Source organism: Tupaia chinensis, unplaced genomic scaffold (genome assembly GCF_000334495.1).
Source record: "Tupaia chinensis unplaced genomic scaffold, TupChi_1.0 Scaffold139491_1, whole genome shotgun sequence".
Taxonomy (NCBI): domain Eukaryota; kingdom Metazoa; phylum Chordata; class Mammalia; order Scandentia; family Tupaiidae; genus Tupaia; species Tupaia belangeri.
In genome coordinates, this window is record NW_006199376.1 from 53651 (window position 1) to 76858 (window position 23208).

The 23208-nt window shown below is 37.9% G+C and overlaps 1 protein-coding gene across 1 annotated transcript in view; it reads right to left on the reverse strand.

Moving 5' to 3' along the window:
* Nucleotides 1-434: 434 nt before the first annotated feature.
* Nucleotides 435-23208, reverse strand: part of LOC102488769 (tripartite motif-containing protein 5-like) — a 33657-nt gene continuing 10883 nt past the window's right edge. Inside the window, exons 3-9 of the mRNA XM_027765716.1 lie at nucleotides 12908-13391; nucleotides 12290-12385; nucleotides 11426-11656; nucleotides 4595-4617; nucleotides 2435-2535; nucleotides 2120-2146; nucleotides 435-1857 (exon numbers count right to left, since the gene is read on the reverse strand). Of these exons, the coding sequence (XP_027621517.1) occupies nucleotides 1304-1857; nucleotides 2120-2146; nucleotides 2435-2535; nucleotides 4595-4617; nucleotides 11426-11656; nucleotides 12290-12385; nucleotides 12908-13391 (1516 nt within the window). The 3' untranslated portion in view covers nucleotides 435-1303. The remainder of the gene's footprint in view (nucleotides 1858-2119; nucleotides 2147-2434; nucleotides 2536-4594; nucleotides 4618-11425; nucleotides 11657-12289; nucleotides 12386-12907; nucleotides 13392-23208) is intronic.

The following is a 23208-nucleotide window of genomic DNA, read 5'->3' on the forward strand; positions in this document are numbered from 1 at the left end:
CATCTCCCTGGGGGGTGATTTCTCACTTTCTGTCTCTCTGTCTTTTTCTGTCTTTCTGGTGAGCGCACGTGCCCTATAGCGAAAACTTCTCCCCCCAATTTTTTTTTTAATCAACTATTATGAATTAAAAAAAATCATTTGAGTCACAGTGGAAAGGAACCAAAGATCTATAAACTGAACTACAGTTTATGTGCTAGAAATGGTAGAAGTTATTTTTTAAAATTAGATTGTTTAATTTTAACAATAATTTTTATTATCATCATAATCATTACTACTATTATTTCCAAATGATATTTTGAATTCCATTTTGCTTATTTGATAAGAGCTATTATGTACTCACACCAAAATTACAATAAAATTCTAATTGTTTGTATTGGTACGTGTACTGAAGAAAGTAATGGAATGGAAGAGGTTGCCAGCAATGCCTGTGATTGAGAAGATGAGAATTCAGTAAAGTGGAACTTACGCCCTCTGAACACAAATTCTGTACCATAGGACACGGACGCATTTTACATTTTTTATTAATTAGACCAGCAAATGGTTATGATTAAATTGAGATACTTCAAAAGTTATTTTATACTTAATGGATTGATTTTCTCACAATGATCCAAAGTATTAGATAAATTTTATACCAAAATTAATTTAAGGAAATAAAAACAGACATTTGTGTGTTACTTAAGATTACTCTGCTAAAATTATAGTTTGATTTCCCCAGTTTCCAGTATGTAAAAAAGATAGGACTGGAACTCAGACACTCTGGAACGAAAACCTCTATTCTTAGTACCTATTACTTATGCTTTTTCCCCCTAAGGTTTTGATAAACAGGAGGCATGATTAGTAAATTGAAACAGGAGGCATGATAAGTCAATTGACATACTGCTGAGGACTCATTTTATAATGAGTGACTTCTATATTTGGTCTTTCCTAATGCAGAAGTTGTTACAATCTTTCCTTCATCCCCTTCATCAGTATCTATAAGGATTTGGATTTTAAAGACTTGGCAGAGGTGCTACAACAATTGTAGTCCTTCTTAATTTAATTTTTTCTTTTTATGAGGGATCAGTAATTTTTCCTTGGGAACCTGAGAAATGGTAAGGAAAAAAATCTCTCCTAGGTGCAAATAAAATATTGGAAAGAATATGGTACGAGCCAATTTGCACATCTTAATTCGACTAGGACATTCAAGAGGAAAGAAGGGGGATGGCACAGAAAAGATGCTCACCATGGTGCAGATGAGCTCAGGCGCATGAACTGCACCCAGGGCATGAGCTCTGCACAGAAGTGGGTGAGGGCGTAAGACGGTTCAGGACCCTGGAGAGCACAGAACCATGGGAACTTCACATTGGCAAGGGTTGAAATAGGGGAAAACATTCTGAGAAAAGTAACACGAAGAGAATTTATAAATGAGAAACCCATGGTTTGTGACATTGAAAAAGGAGACAGTGCCAGCCTCATAGTCTATGAAAACCCCAACACGACAAAGAGGAACTGTCAGGGACAGGGTCAAGATCGAAGGATCACGGGAGGTAGAATTTTCATACGCTTTATATTCAGATCGATTCTGAAGCCCTATAACCCAGTAGCCATATTGAGGCTGGTAATTTACAACTTTTTTCATACCACCCAGTACAATGGGCTTGGAACATGATTCCAAACATACTCCCAGGATCCAGTCACGTTTGTTGGACACATCTACCTCCCAGTAGTGTTTTCCTGATGTGATACCAGGGGAACCCAGGACGCCATCATCTTCATTGTTACCGTAATATGATGTCCACTTGCGTTTATATCTTATTTGTCTTCGATCCACAGAAATGACAATATCTGAATTGCTGCTTGGAGCAAATGTTATCTTAGCTGTAGAAAAATTAGAGAGATGAGTAAAGGATATGATGCAGCTTTATTTGTTGTATTGTGACAGTGCCTTACCTTAAGAGGAAATTTCTGTCATGTATTATAAGGAGAAGTAGAATACTACAAAAACATGAGCACTATGTGTATGTTGGGGGAAAAATGGGCCTTAAATCATGAGACCTACAAGAGAACACCAAACTCTAAAAGATCAAAAAAAAAAAAAAAACCAAGCAGGTAATTTAATAAAATTGTGATTTATCCTTACCCCAGTAGCATTGGGCATCTGTCAGCTCTGAAATTAGAAAAATCCATAATATTAACATAAGCAAAGAAGTTGGCACTAAAATCTATTTCCTCTCCAGATTAGTAAAAGTAGAAGCAGTTATGGTGGCACATGGAACTGGTATGAGAGAATGAACCAGACACCTGGCCATTCCCTGTCTAACATAACTGCATCAGCAGCATGCAATACCCAACCTCCCTTACCTCCTCTTTCTGCATCTAGAAACTGAACCCTCTTCCCCATTTAAGACCCTCTACCACTAGAATTACCAACCACACACTGGGTCCCTCTCCTCACCTTTGAACACTTGCAGTATTCCTCTCAGATCAGGAGCTCGGAACACCCTTCTTTGTTTCTTGGGAAATGTTTTTGGCTTGTTCACAATCAAGGTCTCATTCCTAGAAATAAAAACAATGGACCACCCCACAATCACCTTCTGTCTCATGAGCACCACTAACTTCCTGTCACTTCACCTCACTGATGTTCTTCAACCTGTATTCCTTAGAAGGAAAGAGGGAGATTCCTGACTCTGGGGCCAGATGAAATGTGCTCATATCCACCTTTCCACTTCTCTGTATGACTTTGGGGATGTCTTACCTCTCAAAGCGGTTTCCTCCTTCTGAAAGAAAATGATAAATTTCTTCCTTCCTACCTCTTAGAATTAAAAGGAAATGATAAGATAATAAATTTCAAAACCAAATCTTGGGGGCCAGCAGGTGGGGTAGTGGTTAAGGCTCTGAATTCCCACATGGCCAACTGCAGTTTATGTCTCAGGCCTGGTGGCTTGAAACAAATCTCTGATTTTGTTTTCTCAATTTAGAAAATGATATCGTAGAGTTTTGGAAGGACTTATACAAATAAATAATATATAACTTTTAAAAAAAATTACATGGGGAGGATGGGTCAGCAGGTAGCATGTTGATTAAGGTGTTGGACTCCTACATGGCCAACCACAGTTCGAGTCCCAGACCTGGCAACTTTTTTCCTCATTTTCCATTTTCTCTCTTTTTTCCTCTCTCTCTGGTGAACACATGTGCTCTGTAGCAAATTAAATAATAATAATAATAATAATAATAATAATAATTTTTAAATAAAATGATTATGTCTAAAAAGAAAAAAAAATCATGCTGTGTGTGTGTATGCATGCATTCTCAAAATTTCCAGAGGAAAATGTAGGAGAAGGTATTGTGGCATGGCTATAACCCCTGGGGGTGTGATTTTTCACTTTATGTCTCTCTCTTTTTCTCTCTCTCTTGCAAGTACATGTGCCCTATGGCCAAAACCCTAAAAATAGAGAAAACTTTGCTGTTTTAAAAAAAGAAAAACCCATCTGGGCCAGCCAAATGATTGAAGAAGCCAGATCCCTCATGGCTAACTGCACTACTTGAGTACTGACTCCAGTGACATGGACAACACGCTGGGCACATATGCAGCATGCCAAAAATCCCAGCTGAGCGTTTTCTCACTCTGCACTCCCTTTTTTTCTGTTTCTCCCTGGCAAGCATGAGTATTCTTTAGCAATTAAAAAAAAGAAGAAGAAGTATATAATACATGGAAACATTATTGCCATATATGTGGGTACCCAGGGAGACAGTCCAAAAGTGAGGTTGCAAACAGACTCCTGAGTGTTAGAGACCTATCAGGGTGGGAAGCCTATTAGGAAAGTCCCACATATTCAAAGCTTTTCCGAAGGAGGCCTTCAGATAACATCTAAGCTTTCCTCTTCTTTGGAAAAATTATAAACATGAGGCAAAGGAGATATTGTGGACTTCATACTAATACTGTACGGAGTGTCATGTGTTTGGGAAAAGGTTGATTCTGTCGTATTGGCATGCAGTTTGAGACACAGAATACCCCCTTGTTGTACTTTTGTAAAGTATGTGACTGAAATGGACCAACTGTTTGCAAAGGATCAAAATATTGTTTTCAGTGATTCAAGTGTGCTTTTGGAAATCTAAATAGAGCTACTAAGAAGGATGTGGTCTCTATTATTGATAACAGAAGAACAAACATAAATATATACGAATTGTCCAGGGGAAAATTTTGGGCAGTTAACTGACAAGGAAGACACATTCTCTCAACAGTAAGTCAAGCACCTATTAAACACAGAAGCAGAGCTAAAGGCACACAGGATGTGTAAAGTGGCGATGTCAAGGGTGTCTGAAATTGGAACACTTAACCGCTATTACCAATTCTGACTCGACGGTGTGACCCCCACTGCCATCTAAATCTTTTATCATATAATAAAGTCTATTCTCAATAGTTAAAGAACACCGAAACTCTGATTTATGAGTAGATGCTTAAGATAACACTATACCGAAATTTACTGCCCCGGGAGACGTTTTATTGTAATTAATCACTAATAATTCCAATTATAAGAATTGATCTTATCATTCAAAAACCTATGCATCTCTTCTCACAGTACAATATATATCCTCTGTGCTCTCCTATACGTACCTTTTCATGATGCCGTTTGCATCCTAGGGAGAAAGGAAAACCAGGAGTTAAGAATAGTAGCCTCTCCTCATTTGCAGAGGTGCCTTCATTTACAAAGCTGTATCATGCTCCCACCAGACTCTGATGTGCTAGAAAGAGAAATCATCCCAGTGTGATAGACAGGAAAATAAAGATAACAAGAGTCATGTGTTTAAGTTCCTTTTAAAGTAGAAACAGGGTCCTTGCAGAAATAGGAGGAAATTGAAGGCTTTCTGATTATATGAATATGAAATATTTTTACAAGTAAATAGAGACACATACTTTTTCCTCCAACTGTTTTTGTCTCCTGATGATTTGAATAGTCATGAGGCCCAGCAATTGTGGCAGCAAAATACTCTGCAAAGCTGGAAGCCATATGGAAGACATGGGTTCAATTTTTAGGTCAACATGTACATGGCTTGTACATGCATGTGTATTCATGATCCTGGCTGGCTGGGCAGGTTGAAGGATCACCATGTGACAACCTGTCAGGGGTGCTTTTCTTTCTCTTTCTCTCTTCCTCTTTCTCACTCTACTTTTCTATCATGAAAGTAAGAAATTAATAAACTTATTTCTCAATAGATATGTGAACTGATGCACTATTATTCATTAAGCATTATGTTAGATTTTAGAGAATCCAAGATGAATAAATAGTAGGCCTCAAGAAGTTTGCAGAACGTACAAGTAAACAAGTGTATTAAATAAAAGCAAATGCTTCACAAGCCTCTCTTCTCGTTTTATACACTAACTCTAATTGACCTCCTTCACTCCCTTAAATCTAACACACATATATTCAGTTGATTTCCAGTCTAATATTTTTAGACATTTTACTTATTATTTTTACAATTATTTATTTAATTTTATTTTTATTATTGTTATTTTTAATTTGCTATAGGACACATACACTCACCAGAGAGAGACAGAGAGAGAGAGGGAAAGTGAGGAAGCAAGCCATCAGGTCTGAGACTCACACAGGGATCAGCCATGTAGGAGTCCAGCACTTTAACCATGATGCCACCTGCTGACCCTGCAACCTAATCTTTTTATTTAGATTTATCACTTAAATGCAGCTTAATATATTCAGTAGTGAAGAAATAACAGGACCAGCAGCTCAAGATGCCTAATATGAAACACCAACCACTTTTCTTTAGAGATTTTTGCTATAGCGTGTGTGCACTCTCTGGAGAGACAGACAGAAAGCAAGAAATCAGCCCCTGGGGGGAGGGCCAGACCTCAATCTCTTCTCCTCCATTCTCCTCTCAGTATATTGGGCACACACGCACGCTCACCTAGTGTGTTTCAAGCGGCTAGAACTTGAACCATGGTCGACCATGTGGGTGCCTGGCCCCTAAAGCCCTATGCTACCTGCTAGCCCCTCGGCACTCTCTTATACATCACTGTCCATTATGTTACTAATAGTCTTTCAGTCATTGTGCAAAACAGTACAGTATTTACCTAAACACTACTACTAGGCCAGTTTGGTCTACATTCTCAAGAGTTTTCAGCCATTTACTGTTTTATCACCACAATGTATAAGTTCCAACATGTTTGGTCTCTTGTAGCCTAGGTTCACTCTCTCCAAGTATATTCTCCAAGACGTAGATTATTTGCTCATCTGTCTATATACTACTCATAAAAATAAATGAATAAATAAAACTTTAAAAAGATAGTGATTTACAAGGAGATAGAAATAATTAAAAAATAGAAATTTTGAAGATTAAAATAAAGTAACAAATCTAAAATGTTTAATAGACGAATGCCTCACAATAAGATTGCGTATGAAAAGATAATTGAATCAGAAGCTGAATCACCAGAAAGTGTCTAATCTAAAGAGCAAAAGAAAAAAGATTTTAAAAAATTGAGAGACTCAGAGACAGTGGAGTGATGTCAAGTGTACCAGCATTCATGTAAAGGAATTTTTAGCAGGACAGTAGAGATAAAAAGGAATTAAAAAAATAATTAGGAAAAGACTTTCTAATTCCTATAAAAAATATTAATGTAATTATTTAAACTCAACAAACCCCCAGTTAGATAAATAAAATGAAACTGCAGGTAATACTATAGCAAACTTCTGAAGACCAAAATAAAGGGAAATTTATTTAAAGCAGCAAGAGGAAAAAAAATCACACAAAGAACACCATTTAAATGATCAATGACTGAATCCTCATCTGAAACAATAGAGGGTACAAAGGACTAGATAGACACAATGAAAGCACTAGAGAAATCAAAGAAACTGTCAGACCAGAATTCTGTTTAAAGCAAGAATATTCTTTAACAATAAAGAAAAGGACATTATTTACAGAAAGAGAGTGAGAGAGTTTGTTTCTGGGCAGATTAACCTTAAAAAAAACTCCTTCAGTCAGAAAGAAAATTTTTATAAAAAAATTACTAAACATCGAGGAAATGCAACAAATCTGAATTAATGTAAAACATGTTATAGTTTATTTTCTCATTTATTTTCTTAATAACTTTAAAAGACATAAGATTAGCAACACAATAAGTACAATATTCATAATATATAGTACAACATATATGTATGTAATGTATTTTTTTTTTTTTTTAGATTTTTTTGTGATAAGGTATGTGTACTTGCCAGGAAGAAAGAGAGAAACAGAGAGGAACAGCTATGCCACAGTCCCTTCTCCTCCATTCTCCTGTAGGAATCAGGCACACATGCACACAACCTGGCACAAATTTCAAGCTGCTAGTCTGGGACTTGAACTATGCTCAGACGTGTAGGAGTCCAGCACCTTAACCACTATGCCATCTGCTGGTCACTGTAATGTATTTTAGATCATAAAGAATAAGGAAGAAAATGAAGCAATACTAGAGGGACATTTTCACATTTTATTGGAAATAAGCTAGTATTTTTTCAAAGTAGATTGTAGTAGCATAAGGCACGTAATCACTAGAGCAAACAACTAGGAAAGCAACTAAAAGAATACAGCTAGAAAATTAGAAAAATTAAGTCTTCACTGGGAAACATTTATTTAACACAAAAAAAGCCAAATAGGAAAAAAGGAAAGAATAAAAAAAGACAGGAGAAATACACAAAACAAATAGAAAAATAGTAAATTTAAATAAAACTGCATCAATGATTGCATTAAGTGTTGTACTTTCAATAAACCCCCTCAAAAGGCTGATATTATCAGACTAGATATAAAAGATTTCTTTATCAATGTCTATATGATACATATTAGGGGGGCCAGTAGTGACATGGTGGTTGAGGCTCTGGACTCCCACATGGTGGACCCCAGTTCAAGTCTCAGACCTGGCAGCTTACTTTCTCACTTTCCCTTTCTCTCTCTCTCTCCCTATGTCTCTCTCTGCTCAGATTAAAAAATAATAATAAATAAAAAGAAATATTTCTTTTAAGAAAGATATATATTAGATTTGAAAACACACATAGGGCAAAAGTGAATGGATAAAAAATATATACTGTGCAAGCAGTAACTATAAATCAGTGAAGCAGGTGAATTAATATTAGACAAAATAGATTTTAAGGCAAGAACTATTACTAGAGAATGAGTGATAGTTCAAAATAAAAAATGGTTCATTCTATTAGAAAGATATAATAATGTAAATGTAGCTAAGAACAGAGCTTCAAAATACACAAAACTAATGTTAAAGAATTAAAATGCAGGGCCATCACGTGACATGGTGGTTAAGACACTATATTCCACATGGGTGACTCTGTGGTTTGGGTCATGGACCTGGAGGCTTGAAAAACATGCTGAGAGCATCTGTGCATACCCAAAATCCCAAGAGGAGAATGGAGAAGAAGGGATTATGGTGTGGCCCCCCCTTTACACCTTCCCCCTGGGAGACAATTTCTCATTTTCCCACTGTCTGTCTGTCTCTCTTTCTCTCTGCCACGCTATGGCATTATGATCTAAAAAGAAAAAAGAAGCAAAATGAACAACAGACAATAAAACAGTAAGAGTTGAAGATTTCAATAACTTATTAATACATGATAGAATAGCTGTGTAAAAACCTTAAAGGATGTAGAACGAGTGAATATTAACAACCATCTTTTATTTTTTTTTTTGTAGAAGTTTTTTTTGTGTGCTTGCCAAACAGACAGAGAGAGACAGATAGACAGAAAGCAAGAAATCACCCCCCATGGGGGATGGCCACGCCACAATCCCTTCTCCTCCATTATCTTCTCAGGATCTTGGGCACGCACACACACGCACCCGGCGTGAGTTTTAAGCCACCTGGTCCAGGACGTGAACTGCAGTCGACTACATGGGAGTCCAGCGACATAGCCATTACGCTAACTGCTGGTCCCAACAACCATCTTGACCTAACTGATATTTACAATTTCAAACAATTAATGCAAAATACACATTCTTTTAAAATTAATAGAGAACATTTGTTCTGAATATGTAATATTCTAGGCCATTAAACAAGTTTCAATATATTTAAAAAATAAAATATATGTTCTCTGACTACAAAGGAATTAAATTTAAATCCACACCAAAAGAAATACAAAGATATTGCCAAGTATTGGAACCAGCAGACGGTATGTATCATGGTTACATTGCAGTACTCCCACATAGTCTACCACAATTTGAGTACTGAACCCAGCAACTTAAAACTCATGCTGGGCACATGTGCATTGGAGCCTAAAATCCTGAGAGGAGAATGTAAGAGAAGTGTTTGCAGTGTGGCCATACCCCCAAGGGGTGATTTCTCACTTTCTGTCTCTCTGTCCCTCTCTCTCCTTGTGGTGAGAGCACACACCCTATAACAAAAAACTCTCTCTAAAAAAAAAACAAAACAAAACGGGACCAGCAGATGGTGTAATAGTTATATTCATTGCTGGACTCCCACAACTCCCACACAGATATTGCAGTTCAAGTCCAGGACCCAATGGCCTAGACTCATGCTGGGCACATGGTTGTATGCCCAAAAATCTCAAGAGGAAAATGAAGAAGGGATTGTGTCATGGCCATTCCCTTTGTGTGTGTGTGTGTGTGTGGGGGGGTGGTGGTGGTGGTGATTTCTTACTAGTCTTCTCTCTGTTTCTCTGTCACATAAACCTTGTAGCAAAAAATCTATCTAAAAAAAGTTGTCCAACATTTTTTCATGTGCATTTCCACCTTTTATATGTCTTCCTTAGAAAGCTATTCAATTAATTTACTCATTTTTAAATTGTATTATTTGTTTTTATGTGAATGAGCTGCTTGAGGTCCCTACATATTCTCGTTATCATTTCCTCATTTAAAGCATAGTTTGCAAATATTATCTCCTATTCTGAGGGCTTTCTCTTTGCTCTAATTACTGTTTCCTTTGTCATGCAGAAGCTTTTTAGCTTTATGTAATCCCACTTGTCTATATTTGGTATTGTAGCCTATGCTTTAGGGGTCATATTTATTAATTTATTTAATGTTTAAGTTTTTGTTGAAGGGTGAATGTGTTTGCCATAGAGAGACAGAGAGAGAGAAAGTGAGAAATCATCCCCAAGGGGAGATGGCCATGGCGCAATCCCTTTTTCTCCATATTCCTCTTGAGATTTTAGGCACACACACACATGCTCCTACCGTGACTTTCTTTTCTTTTCTTTTCTTTTTTTAAATAATTTTTCATTGTTTTCCTAGTAGAGTTGAAGGGAATATAAAAGAGTCTTATGATGAACTTTTTGCCTACAAATTTGACTACTTGGATTATGGAAACAAATTCCTACAGACATACATTAAAAAAGAAGTGTAAGGAACCAGTGGATAGCATAATGGTTATGTCACTTGATTCCCATGTTTGACAGCGGTTTGAGTACTGAACCCAGTAGCTTAAAACTCACATTGGGTGGGTGTGCATGTATGCCCAAAATCCCAAGAAGAGATTGGAGGAAAAGGGATTGTGGCATGGCCATTCCCACTTGGGCATGATTTCTTGTTTTCTGCTCTCTCTCTTTCTTTCTTCAGCAAGTGCACGCTTCCTATAGCAAAAAAAAAATAAATAAATAAAAAAACTCTCAAATAAATAGACATGTAAGAAATCCAAGCAAATCTCATAGAAGTAAAAAAATTAATTATGAATTTGTAGAAAACAAAACAGGCTAGCTGGTGACATGGTGATTAAGGTGACTGGATTCCACAAGGCTGACTATGCATTCGGAGCCCTAGATCCAATGGCTTGACAAACATGCCAAGCACATGTGTGTGTGTGTGTGTGTGTGTGTGTGTGTGTGTGTGTGTACCCAAAATCCTAAAAGGAGAATGAATGAAAAGGGATTGCAGTGTGGTCACACCCTCCAGGAGATGCCTTCTCACTTTCCCTCTCTCTCTTTTTCCCTCTCCATTGCATGCACACACACTATTAAAAAAATAAAAAAAGAAGAAGAATACAATAGATGGATTTATTTAGGAAGAAATAATCCAAATTTTCACAAATTTTTTCAGAATTTATAAAAAAGAGGGAGATATTTCAATTCCTTCTATAAGGAAAAAAAAATCTTTTGCAACATAAAGTACATTTGTTTGCCAGTGACTAAGCTGATACATACGCAACATTAGATTACCAAGAATGGGGACCCATAAATACCACAATATGAATGGGTCTTTTCTCCAAGTTCAAATTTTTACATCGCACTTAATCAATATGAGATTTTTAATACAAATGGTATATTCTCTTGGTACACATATGTTCAATTATTCTAATAATCACTGAAATTGGTTCTGAGAAAGGATACTTCAGGGTCCAAAGATCTTCAGTGCTACTAACAGAAACAGCACTGCAACACAATAGAAAAGAAAGTAGACTTCTATTTTTCTAAATTTCAGATGTAGACATTTTGCCCAATTCTCTTACCTGCAGCAGCTCTATTGTTGACCCCTCTAACCGATGCTCAAAATCTGAGATGAGCTCTTTCACCAACTGGCTCTGCTGGATCAGTTCCTTTTCATACTCTACAAGGCTGTGTAGAACATCTTCCTCCTCTTCCTCCAACTTCTGCAGTTCTTTCTTCTCCTCAGAGTCTAGGATGCCTCTCAGTTTTGCAAACTCTGCCCGAACTCTTTTTTTTTCAACCTGAGTTTGATTCTTTAGAAATGAAAACAGGACAGGGATTCAGCCTACTGGACAGAAGTTGGGAGACATAAAAAGAACTGTTTTCTTTGAGGATTTCTCTCATGAAAAGGAGATAGGAATAGGGAACAATTCTTAGGGTTACTAATTTTTCCTAGCTTTTTTCTTCATGATGTTCTATAACAATGACCTTCATCAGCATTACCAAGTCTCATCCTAACCCCAAATGTGACACTTAGTTGTGGCTTAGCATTCACTCATCTGTGCAGGACACTCATACATGCCTGTGCTACTGCTCATTTCAAATTAAAAGCCCTACCAAAGCTTGAACACTGAGACAAGAATGAAAAGCCACTGCCAGACATTATCCCCTAGTAGAGTAATAGAATCAGAAAACAGGAACAGAGTACAGGAATCACTAGTCATTCTCACCAAAGAGATCTTCATGTATTTATCTCCTTTCAAATAGCTATGTTCCTCTGTGAAATATTCACTGTCTCACCTCTACTCATACAGGGAAACAATGGAGAAGAGGCCTAAGCAAATGACTTCTGCGTTTATAAACTATCAAGGAAAATAGAGGAAGGGAGTTATTTCCCCAAATCCTGTCAAGGTTTTCAGCTCCTTCCCTTAGGAAGGGTCTCCTGCCTTCCAGGAAGTTTTCTCTTTATGGATGTAAGCCTTCCACTTCTTAACTTCCTGCTGCTTCTGCATCAGTTCCCTCAGAGCTGTCTGGAACTTCTCCTGTGAGAAAGGAATCACATCAGAGTTGAATTATGAACTTGTCAACATCTAGGTAGAAAATAAACATGGAAATAATCAGTTTCACCTCTGAAGAGAATAAAGCTTCAAAAATAGTTAGAATGAAAATTAGAAGAGATAATTTAAAAGAAAATCTGAGGTGGTGAATGTGCCATTTACATCTTAGGTAATAGATTTCACCATTTTCTCTCTATGATTACACAGATAACCCACCCCAGTTACCCTTCTTCCAAAAGGGATAATCAGAATTTGTCAAGGGTCCCAAGCCTCTATCCCTCCAGTTCAAGGTACAAACATCTTTACTCTTGACCAAGACGTTGTATTCATGGCTTATTCTCTTGTAACTGGATGCAATGAACAAAAGTATCCTTTAAAAAGTTTTGGAAATTAAGTATGGTATAGAGAAATCACAGAAATCACAAAGTAATTAAAGTATAATGCAAAGTAGAGGTTTTCTAGTAGTTGTTATTTCTGCCCTGAATTCCTTCCATCCTGGTCTCTTACTTGGTATTCCTGGACAACCTCCCCCGTGAGAAATGTCTGGTGACCACGATGCTCCTGAGACCGCTCACAAAGCCAGCAAATGACTTTCCCATCTTCCTTACAGAAGAGTAGGAGTTTCTCTCCATGGTGTGCACAGTGGTGTACTTTCTGCCCCTTGTCTGGACTCAAGTTGGCCTCCTCAAGCCGCTCTACTATTTTGGCCAGATGACGATTAGGCCGTAGGCTCCCAGGCTGGTATCTGATTCTGCACACGGGGCAGCTGCTCTCCCCTTTTTGGCATAGTGTGGACTTGGAGTGGTTTGCAGTGATGCAGGACTGGCAGAAGCTGTGTCCACAGTCTAGGCTCTGGGGTTCTGTCAGGAGCTCCAGGCAAATAGGGCAGGTCACTTCCTCCTTTACATTCACTAGGATTGCTGAATCCATAGCTACTGTTCCCCTGCTTTTGCTTGACTTGACTTCTGAGGTTCCTCTTTCTCTCAGATTCCTGTATGATTGGGAAGATTAATAGGAGGTAGAGTAAGAATTGTGACAATACAAAAAATAGTGATTATGTAGAAATGAAGCATGGACCAAGAGTAAAATATGAAAGGACAGAAAGAAAAAGAAGAGTAAAGGAAAAAGAGTAGGATGATATAGCAAAAAAAGAAATATTCATAGTAATTTTGAACATTTATTCCCATTTCATGTCACATGACAAAATTCCATCTTAATCCGTGCAATAACTGCTATTTTCCCTGAATAGTAGAATGAATGAGATTTTTTTTTTTTTTTGGAGAGGTTTTCGCTATAGGGCATGTGTGTTTGCTAGAAAGACAGAGACAATGAGACAGAAAGTGAGAAATCACCCCCCAGGGGGGATGGCCACGCCTCAATCCCTTCTCCTCCATTCTCCTCTTGGGATCTTGGGCACGCATGCACACATGCCTGGCATGAGTTTAAGCTACTGGGTCTGAGACTCGAACTGTGGTCGACTGCATGGGAGTCCAGCGACATAGCCATTACGCCAATTGCTGGTCCCCAAAAGAGACTTTTTTAATCAAAATTTTTTGTGACCCACCATCTATTTCGTTTTAATATCAAAAAAAAAAAAAAACAACCAAAGCCACTGATTCCTCAGGGATTTACAAAAAAACCCCCAAAAAACAAAAAACTTAGGGTTTAAGTGACTATGAGCTTGACATTCACCTGGGAAGTTGCAGAAAATTAAATAATGAGTTATACATAAAAGACAATATGTGATGATACTACTAGAGACACACATGTTGTTGGGTAGTGAAATAATAGGCCAAATAGAGGGTTATCCAAGAATTCTTACTTGAAAACCATCAGATTTAAATGAAGTCTGAAGCATATGGAGAAAACATAGACAGAGGTAGAAGGCAAATGTATTAAGTAGAAGTTGAATACATGAGTAATTGTTTATAACATGGAATAATAATATAGCACTATATGCGCGTTACATTTCCAATGTGGGTGATGTACACAGAGCTGACAGGCAATTGGTATTACCTGAGGTGACAGGAAGTAAAAAATGTGATGCTTTGCGTATAGAGCAAGAGTGATTCATATCTAAAACTTGTTTTTGAAGTGTGACTTATTTGTAAGAATGATTTGAACAGCATTGTTGAGAATGCCCTTGTTCATTTAACAAGTATGTGGGTCACATATGACATCTTAAATAAGCAATAGAACTTGGTTTTTTGTAAATACAAAAACAAAAAAAAAAAAAAAAAAAACCAAGCCACTGATTCCTCAGGGATTTACAAAAAAACCCCCAAAAAACAAAAAACTTAGGGTTTAAGTGACTATGAGCTTGACATTCACCTGGGAAGTTGCAGAAAATTAAATAATGAGTTATACATAAAAGACAATATGTGATGATACTACTAGAGACACACATGTTGTTGGGTAGTGAAATAATAGGCCAAATAGAGGGTTATCCAAGAATTCTTACTTGAAAACCATCAGATTTAAATGAAGTCTGAAGCATATGGAGAAAACATAGACAGAGGTAGAAGGCAAATGTATTAAGTAGAAGTTGAATACATGAGTAATTGTTTATAACATGGAATAATAATATAGCACTATATGCGCGTTACATTTCCAATGTGGGTGATGTACACAGAGCTGACAGGCAATTGGTATTACCTGAGGTGACAGGAAGTAAAAAATGTGATGCTTTGCGTATAGAGCAAGAGTGATTCATATCTAAAACTTGTTTTTGAAGTGTGACTTATTTGTAAGAATGATTTGAACAGCATTGTTGAGAATGCCCTTGTTCATTTAACAAGTATGTGGGTCACATATGACATCTTAAATAAGCAATAGAACTTGGTTTTTTGTAAATACAAAAAGACAAGGCACTAAGACTTGCATATGCTACCAGTACAGTGCATTTATTCTCACAGTGTCTTCCATACTGAAATCCTTGTGTTGCAGGATCATCCTGAGAAAAAAGTCACCTTCTTGAGACTGCCTTGCAAGGTAGGGATAGTGTCAGAACTAGGTTTTGTTGCTGGACTCTGAACTCTTGGGACTTGAGACTTGGTTTGTTAACCTTTTTTTTTCTTCTCTCTCTTCTTCAATTAACTATATTGCATATGGTATGTTTAATGTTAATTCTGTAAGTTCAATATAAGTATAAAATTATGTAAATAAAATATACATGATTGCTAGGATTTGTCACTAGTTACATGTAAGCTAGAATGTGTGGACAGAAATAACCAACTCTATAGAATTAATAACTAATGTTTATTCCTAAACACAAGAAACACTTCATTCCTAAACTTTATTCCTAAAGAGTGACTGACCTCAACAAAGGTAAATGTGTCTTTCTCAGGATGTTTAAATATGGGGATTCCTTTTATTTGGTTTTGAGAATGAGAGATACAATTTGAAATTTAGCAAGAAGAATTTTTCTGTTGGCCCAGTCCAAAAGGTGGGTCATCTGGAAGTGGGAGGGCTCACAGGTTAGAGGTGGGTTTTAGAATTTTTAGGTTGTTGATTTGAAAGGATGGTCCGTGTCTCAGGAAGAGATCAGCAAAGGTACTTTAATAGAGATAAGGAGACTTAATATACATCACAAAGATACTATGGCAGAGAAAGGATGTAGGAAGAGTCCTGTTATCAATGGGCAAAACTGATCTATTAATGTTTGTGCGTGCAACTCCCCCTAGGCCCTCTGGAAAGGATTTTGGAAATAGGGAAAGCAGTCTGTTCTCAATTCTAATGCGTAACTAATAGAAGTTAACAATGATCTTACTGAGTCTTTACAAATACCTGGACATGGAGCAAGGAAGGGGAAATATGCCACCAGCATTTTCCTAAGTGTAGCAGAAAAGACTCTCACAGCTCAAAATTTTCTAAATCAAAATCTATGAGTTGCGATGACTGACTGTATGCTTCTGCTACTATTTTAATCATTGCTTATAAGGAAGGGAAAATATGCCACCAGCATTTTCCCAAGTGTAGCAGAAAAGACTCTCACAGCTCAAGAATTGAGAAGCCACCTGTAGCTTCTAAATCAAAATCTATGAGTTGCGATGACTGACTGTATGCTTCTGCTACTATTTTAATCATTGCTTATCTTTATGTCCCAGTCATTCCATCCTGTCTTACATGCTAAGAAGGGAAACTGACCCTCAAGCAGTAATTTTCCCTTGACACTATTGAGTCTCAGTGATCCTGTGGTTCTGTTAAAGACATTTAATGGGCCTCCTCATCATTTTGCCCAAAGATAATTAATAACTTCCCTCTTGTTTTTACATATACCTCTTCCTTTAATAAGTTTTGTGCCTCATACAGCAGAGATGGTTATAGACGCTAGTCTGCTCTCACTGGTGTTGGCCTTGCCAAATTAATTCATTTCCTTATTCACCACCTCTAGTCACTTTTTCAAGTGATGACTAGAGCAACCCAATCTCTGGTACTGCTGAATGAGCATACCTGCTTGTATTGGCATCAGCCTGGGTTCAGGGATTAATTTATTGATGGCTGCTAAGATATGATGGGAAAAAAGCTCTTCAGCATGAGGTGACTGGTAAGTCTTTCCCTCTCTGAAAAATGAAGGGAACAGTTGTAAACAATATATAAGGGTATATTTAGGTCTATAAAAACTTTCCACTTCTCATATAATTTCTGAAGGGAGCCTAATAAAGAGCAAAACTAAGGGACCAGCAGATGGTGTAATTGTTACATTGCTGGACTATCATGTCAACTGCGGGTCGAGTCTTGGACCCAACAGCTTAAAACTCACACCAGGCATGTGTGTGCATGTGTGTGTGCCCAAGATCCCGAGAGAAAAATAGAGGAGAAAGGATTGCAGAGTGGACATCCTCCCTGGGGGGGTGATTTCTCGCTTTCTGTCTCTCTTTGTCTTTCTGGCAAGTGCACACACCCTATAGCAAAAATCTCTCAAAAAACAAAAAACAAACAAACAAAAAAACTAAAGATGGTATGAAATTATTATCCAGTCAGTGATACAAATACTAAAAATTGACCGAAGTACATATTGTGTTAAACAGAAGGGACTATGGCACAGATCAGGATCTGATCAATGGCAAGGTCAAGTTTTACATCATGTGATAATATATAGACCGGTTTACGACTTAGTTTATGATAGAAACATAGGGTGGGGCTTCCAGTTGTCTCTTAACTCATTAAGATACAAGCAGTGCTTAAAAACATCAAGACTTGGGCCTGCAGGTGGTATGTACCCTATCGCAAAAACCTGAAGAAACAAACAACAAAAGAAAGCTGCAAGTTTATGATGGCAACTTTTCACTTTTCTTAGAAAGATTGGAAAAATGAAATTGTACTTTGGTTTATGGTTAGGCAATATCATCTACCAAGATGGTATAGAAAACAAACTTAGTATCTTTTATAATCTCAGTCAATATTCAACCCAGAAAACTGTGACAAAATGCTTGTGGGTTTTTCCCAGCTAGCAAATAGTCCTTTGGTAGAAAATACCAGCTAGGAGCTTTCTAATTAATTTTGAAATTGAGCAGGGACCTTCTGAAAAGGTCTGGGTTCTCAATTTCTCCTTTTGTTGCCCAGTCAAAAACTAAAAATAACAATTCTCCAAAGCGAAAATGAAAAAGGGCTGACCTAGAAGTAAAGTCTTTCTAAACTGTTTGCAATGAAAGGGTCATTTAGATTTTTAATGGGCCAAAGTAAGGGTAAAGAGCCAGCTGGTGGTATGATGGTTAAGGTGCCTGGATCCCACATGGCTGACTGTGTGGTTGGAGTTCAAGGCCCAGTGGCTTGAGAAATGTGCTGGGCCCATGTGCTTGTATGCCTAAAATTATGAAAGGACTGAGAAATGAAGGAGAAGGGATTGCAGCATGACAGCTTCCACTAGGGGTGCTTTCTTACTCTCTTTCTTTCTCCTCCTTTCTCTGCTTCATCAATCACTGCTTACCATAGGTTACAACCAGACTCCTTGCATCAAGAAGGGGAAAGTAATCTTACCTTTAATTACCTAACCTTTTATCAAAAGGCCTCAAGAATGAAACGATCTTATGTCCCACATTTCTGTATAGGCACACAGGCATTTTCCCAGATGCTTGGCTAGAATTTTATCTCCTACACTCAGCATGAGATTGACACAGGCAAAATTATCCTTATGTTCATCCTCAGACCTTCAAAGTCCACACTGGGCATGCAAATGACTTCCTCCAAACAGGCAATTAAATTTCCCTTACTGGACAAGAAATATATAGGTACAGCAAAAGCCTGCTAAAACAAAAAGCTACAATGACAAACCCCCCTTCCTAAATATTCAAAAGATCCCACAATGAAAGTAACACCTGACCCCATTCCCAGTGCAATTATCTGACAGCTTTCCCATCCGAAAGCCTCTTGGGTATATGTACTTTTTGATTAAAAATTTCTCTTTTCATACTCTTATGGTGCAGCTTTGTGTCTTGGGTCAGTCTCTAGCCTTAGAGATCTGGACCTAAAGAACCGAGCATTCCACATTAATGACCCCCAGCTTTTATATGTACTGGCTTCATTACAAAGGCACGACTGACTTAAAGCACTGGCTATTGGTGCAACTTAATCTTCAGTACCTCTTTCCACCCCCGATGTTGGAGATGGAGCTAAGTCTCAATCCTCTTCTCATACTTTTTCTCTTTCATGTGACCAGATGCCATCTTACAGCTACAGGGGGGCTGCCAGCTATTAGTAAACTCTAACATACAAAAAGATACTAATCTTTTAGGGTTCTAAGGACTTTAGGATCCTAAGCCATGAAGCAGAGAGAACGTGATTATTTAATCCTAAAGTCCTATGACATGTGGCACAGCAGAGGTATACTGTAGGAGTTTAGAAGCAAGAGGCGTGAAGCTAACTGAACATCAGGAGAGAAACAAGGAATGTGATGCAGAGGTGAAAATCCCCAAGTTCAAACATGATGCATAAAGTAAGGTTTGGTCAGATGAGGGAAAGTCAAGGTGAGAAAGGGCATTGCTGGGGGTCTTCCTTTGGCCTCAATTAACTGGAGTGAGCCTGTGCTTTCATAGGAAGGGTGTGGCGTTATACAAAGAGTCTCCTTTTCTCTAACTCCTTTTCTCTTGGGTGTCAGAATCTTGTTATCTTGCCACTTCTGAAATCTTTTCAAAGCATTAACCCACAGATTACAGAGCTCATTTTTATTATTAAATGTTAGAAAAAAATGATACAGGAAACTTTTTTTTATGTGTTCCTCTTTATCTTTTTAATGAGCTGGGTCTGCCAGATGTCCAAGGAAAAAATAGAATGTAATAAGTGAGTTGTAAGAATTACAGTCATTCCTGAGTTTAGACTGGGGCTGTACTAGGTAGACTGAATGGATGACTATCTGGCCAGCTCTGCACCCTGTCATCCATTCAGACAGGCACAGCTGATGAAATTGATATGTAGGGTCATGCAGAAATACTATATATTTTTTAATTATTTAATTTTATTTATGTATTATTATTATTCAGTTTGAAGAGAGAGAAAGAGAGAGAGAGCAAGCAAGCTGCCAGGTCTGAGACTCAAACCGTGGTCAGCCATGTGGAAATCCAGTGCCTTAGCTGCCACACCACCTGTCAGCCCCCAGAAATACTACATTATGACACAGACAGGATTTAAATAGTAAGGATTCAAAGATCCCAGTGTTGTTGGGAAGGGACTATCTGAAGTCTCAGCAAGAGAACATTCTGGTTCTCTGATAAGGTTCAATTCAAAGTTAAAAATAAAAAAGGAAGCATTGACATTCATCCTGGAGAAGTTACTGTTCTTAAGGAAACAAAGCCTTTTATGTCTTTAAATCTCCCTTCTTTCAGAGTGAATCTTGTTTCATGGTACACAAACAACTATCATCATTCACAATAGGAAACCTGTAACCTGGGCCTTTTCCCACTTCCAGAGGACAAATTAAACTCACCTGGAACAAATTCAGTTTTCTGTTCTGAAGTCTTCCAACTTTTGCCCTCCATAGTCACTCAATATAGGACATACACCAATGGAGAAGTTGCAATTCCCCATAAAAGGAGTTCTCCCAGAGAAGTTGTGGGAAATGAAAGTTAAATTCTTGGGCAAAGGTTAAAAAGGTAAGGAGATACTATGAACCAATAGTATGCCTCGACGTAAAACTCTTGGTTGTCACATTCTGAGTGAGTCAGCCTGGGTTGCAACTGTACCCATAATAGAAAGAGGTGGTAAATAAGGGTATTCTTGCTTTAATGATGCCAGAACAGGCAGGGGACTCAAAATCAGTTTTGTGCCGCCCATGAGGTCAACACTGGAGAGAGTGGACCAGTATCCAAAATTGTCTCCCTGTACTGAATAAGATATAGAAATTATATAAGAGAAAGGATCAGTGTGAGCTATGTTTAGAAACAAAGAACAAGTTGTTAATTGTCTTGAGGCAAAAATGAGGTGAGGAGCCCCGTCATTGTCTTTGGAGGATCCCAAGGAAATATAATAGTGTCATGAGACAATCAGTCCTGAAGGGCATGTAAGGCAGAGCAGTGTTTATTCTCTGCAAAGGGCTTGCAAAAATAATGATTAACAGAGCAATAGAAGGAAAATGCAGTCAGTCAATACAACCCTTGGATACCAGTTTATAAGCTAGGTGTGGCTTTCTAACACCAGAACAGATAAAATCTTCTCAGCTGGTCATATGTGAAGAGACTGATGTTATTTTTCTGACTGATGGTATCTCCCTACTCCCATACACAGTAAGGATTCAGTGTGGTTATTGTTAACTTCTGTCAGCTAAGCATTAGGCCCCATATATTATGAGGAATGCAAAAGGCTAGATTTTTGTGAACTCACCGTGAAGTATAAGAAAAGTATAAGTCAAAGACCAATTTTCCTAGGGAAGTCAATGACTGATTTTCCTGAAATTTCATTTCTTAAAATGGACTATAAAGTTCAATATAGAATCACTTTAATTCTCTTATGGCTCAACTATAGTGCCCTTGTTATTAGATTTTTTGAATTTTTACAATTTCCCTGCATTTTGGACTGCATCTCACGTTCTTCCCTGGCAGTAAGTAGTCAGACTTATTTTTCTACTGTTTTTTTCATTTTAATTCATTAAAGCTAAAATTGAAGCTCTATGAACTGAAGGTGATCGACATGGTAAACAGTCTCCAAAAATTGCTTTCTTAGGTATAGACGATGTTTGTAACATGCAAACTATGGACTAGAAAATTCTGTCCGATCACCTCTGCCTGCTGGTTATGCTTTCAATTATTGGCACATTTCCTCAGACCATAAGCCAGCTTTGGATTACATCCTAGCTGAGTAGGAAGTTTGCAAAGTGGCAAGTAATTCATGTTGCACTTCAATCTTCAGATATTAGCAGCAATGCTGTAATAGGCAAGGATACTTGTAGACCAGAGTGATGCCCGTGCTACTCCCTGTTTAACAAAAGTAAATTTTTTTTTTTGAGAGGTTTTTGCTATAGGGTGCATGCACTCCCCAGAAAGACAGAGAGAGGCAGAGAGACAGTGAAAAATCGCTCCCCCCACCAGGGAAGATGGCCACGCCACAATCCCTTCTCTATTCTCCACTTGGGATCTTGGGCATGCACGTACACACGCCTGGCATGAGTTTAAGCCACCGGGTCCAGCACTTGAACTACGGTCAGCTACATGGAAGTCCAGCAACGTAGCCATTGTGCCATCTGCTGGCCCCCAAGAGTCAATCTTTAAAGGCCAGATTTGGTGAATAAAGAAAGAAGTTATTTTTCTGGGAGTTTGGCACCAAGAGAGGGCAGACTATTCTCCATAACCATCTCTACTGTATTGGACAAGATATAAAACTTAAATAGGTAAAGGATTAATTTTCTTATTAACTCTCAGTTTGGGAATTTATGCTTTTTTCGTCAACAAAGAGGAAACAGAGTTCAACACTTTTTATATAGTAGCTGCTCAATTTTATTATCATGTCACATCTTATAACATATTTTCATATTAACCCACCCAAGTATTAACAGTCAGAAAAGGTGCCCATTGGGACCAGCATTTAGCGTAATGGCTATGTCGCTGGACTCCCATGTAGTCAACCGAGGTTCGAGTCCCGGACCCGGTGGCTTAAACTCACGCTGGACGTGTGTGCTTGCGTGCCCAAGATCCCGAGAAGAGAATGGAGGAGAAGGGATTGAGGTGTGGCCATCACTCCTGGGGGGTGATTTCTCACTTTCTGTCTCTCTCTGTCTTTCTGGTGAGCTCATGCGCCCTATAGCGAAAACCTCTCCAAGAAAAAAAACAAAAAAAGAAAAGGTGTCCATTAGGAAAATTCTTCCTATACCTGTTCTTGCTCTATCAGCAGAGTTCTGGTTCTAGGGGATAAATATGGCCCAAGGATTAAAATGAGCAAGGGTAATGAATTTTAGATAAGTGTAGTAGGTTCCTGAGTCTGGATCTGTAGATTTTTTTCAATTATTATTATTATTATTTATATGTTCAATCACTATACATCATTTAGATTATAAAGAGACTTTACCCAGCAGAAAATACATTTCAGTCCAGCTCATTTGAGAATACTATACATGTCATCATAAACAGGTAATAAACCATATCTGTGTATCACAAATGTCTTACCTCTTTATTTTTTCTCCAAATTTCCTTTCCTATGCTCTTCCCCTCTCTCAATTTCCTCCTACTTTGTTCCTAGTGTCCATAACAGTTTTCAATACTTTTATGTCCTCCAGTCTTTCAGTCTCTCCCATAGAGTGTCAACAGTTGGTTATGTTAAGTGGAGACATACAATGTTTTGTTTCATAGCCTGACTTGCTTCACTCCATATTTGTCTACTTTCTA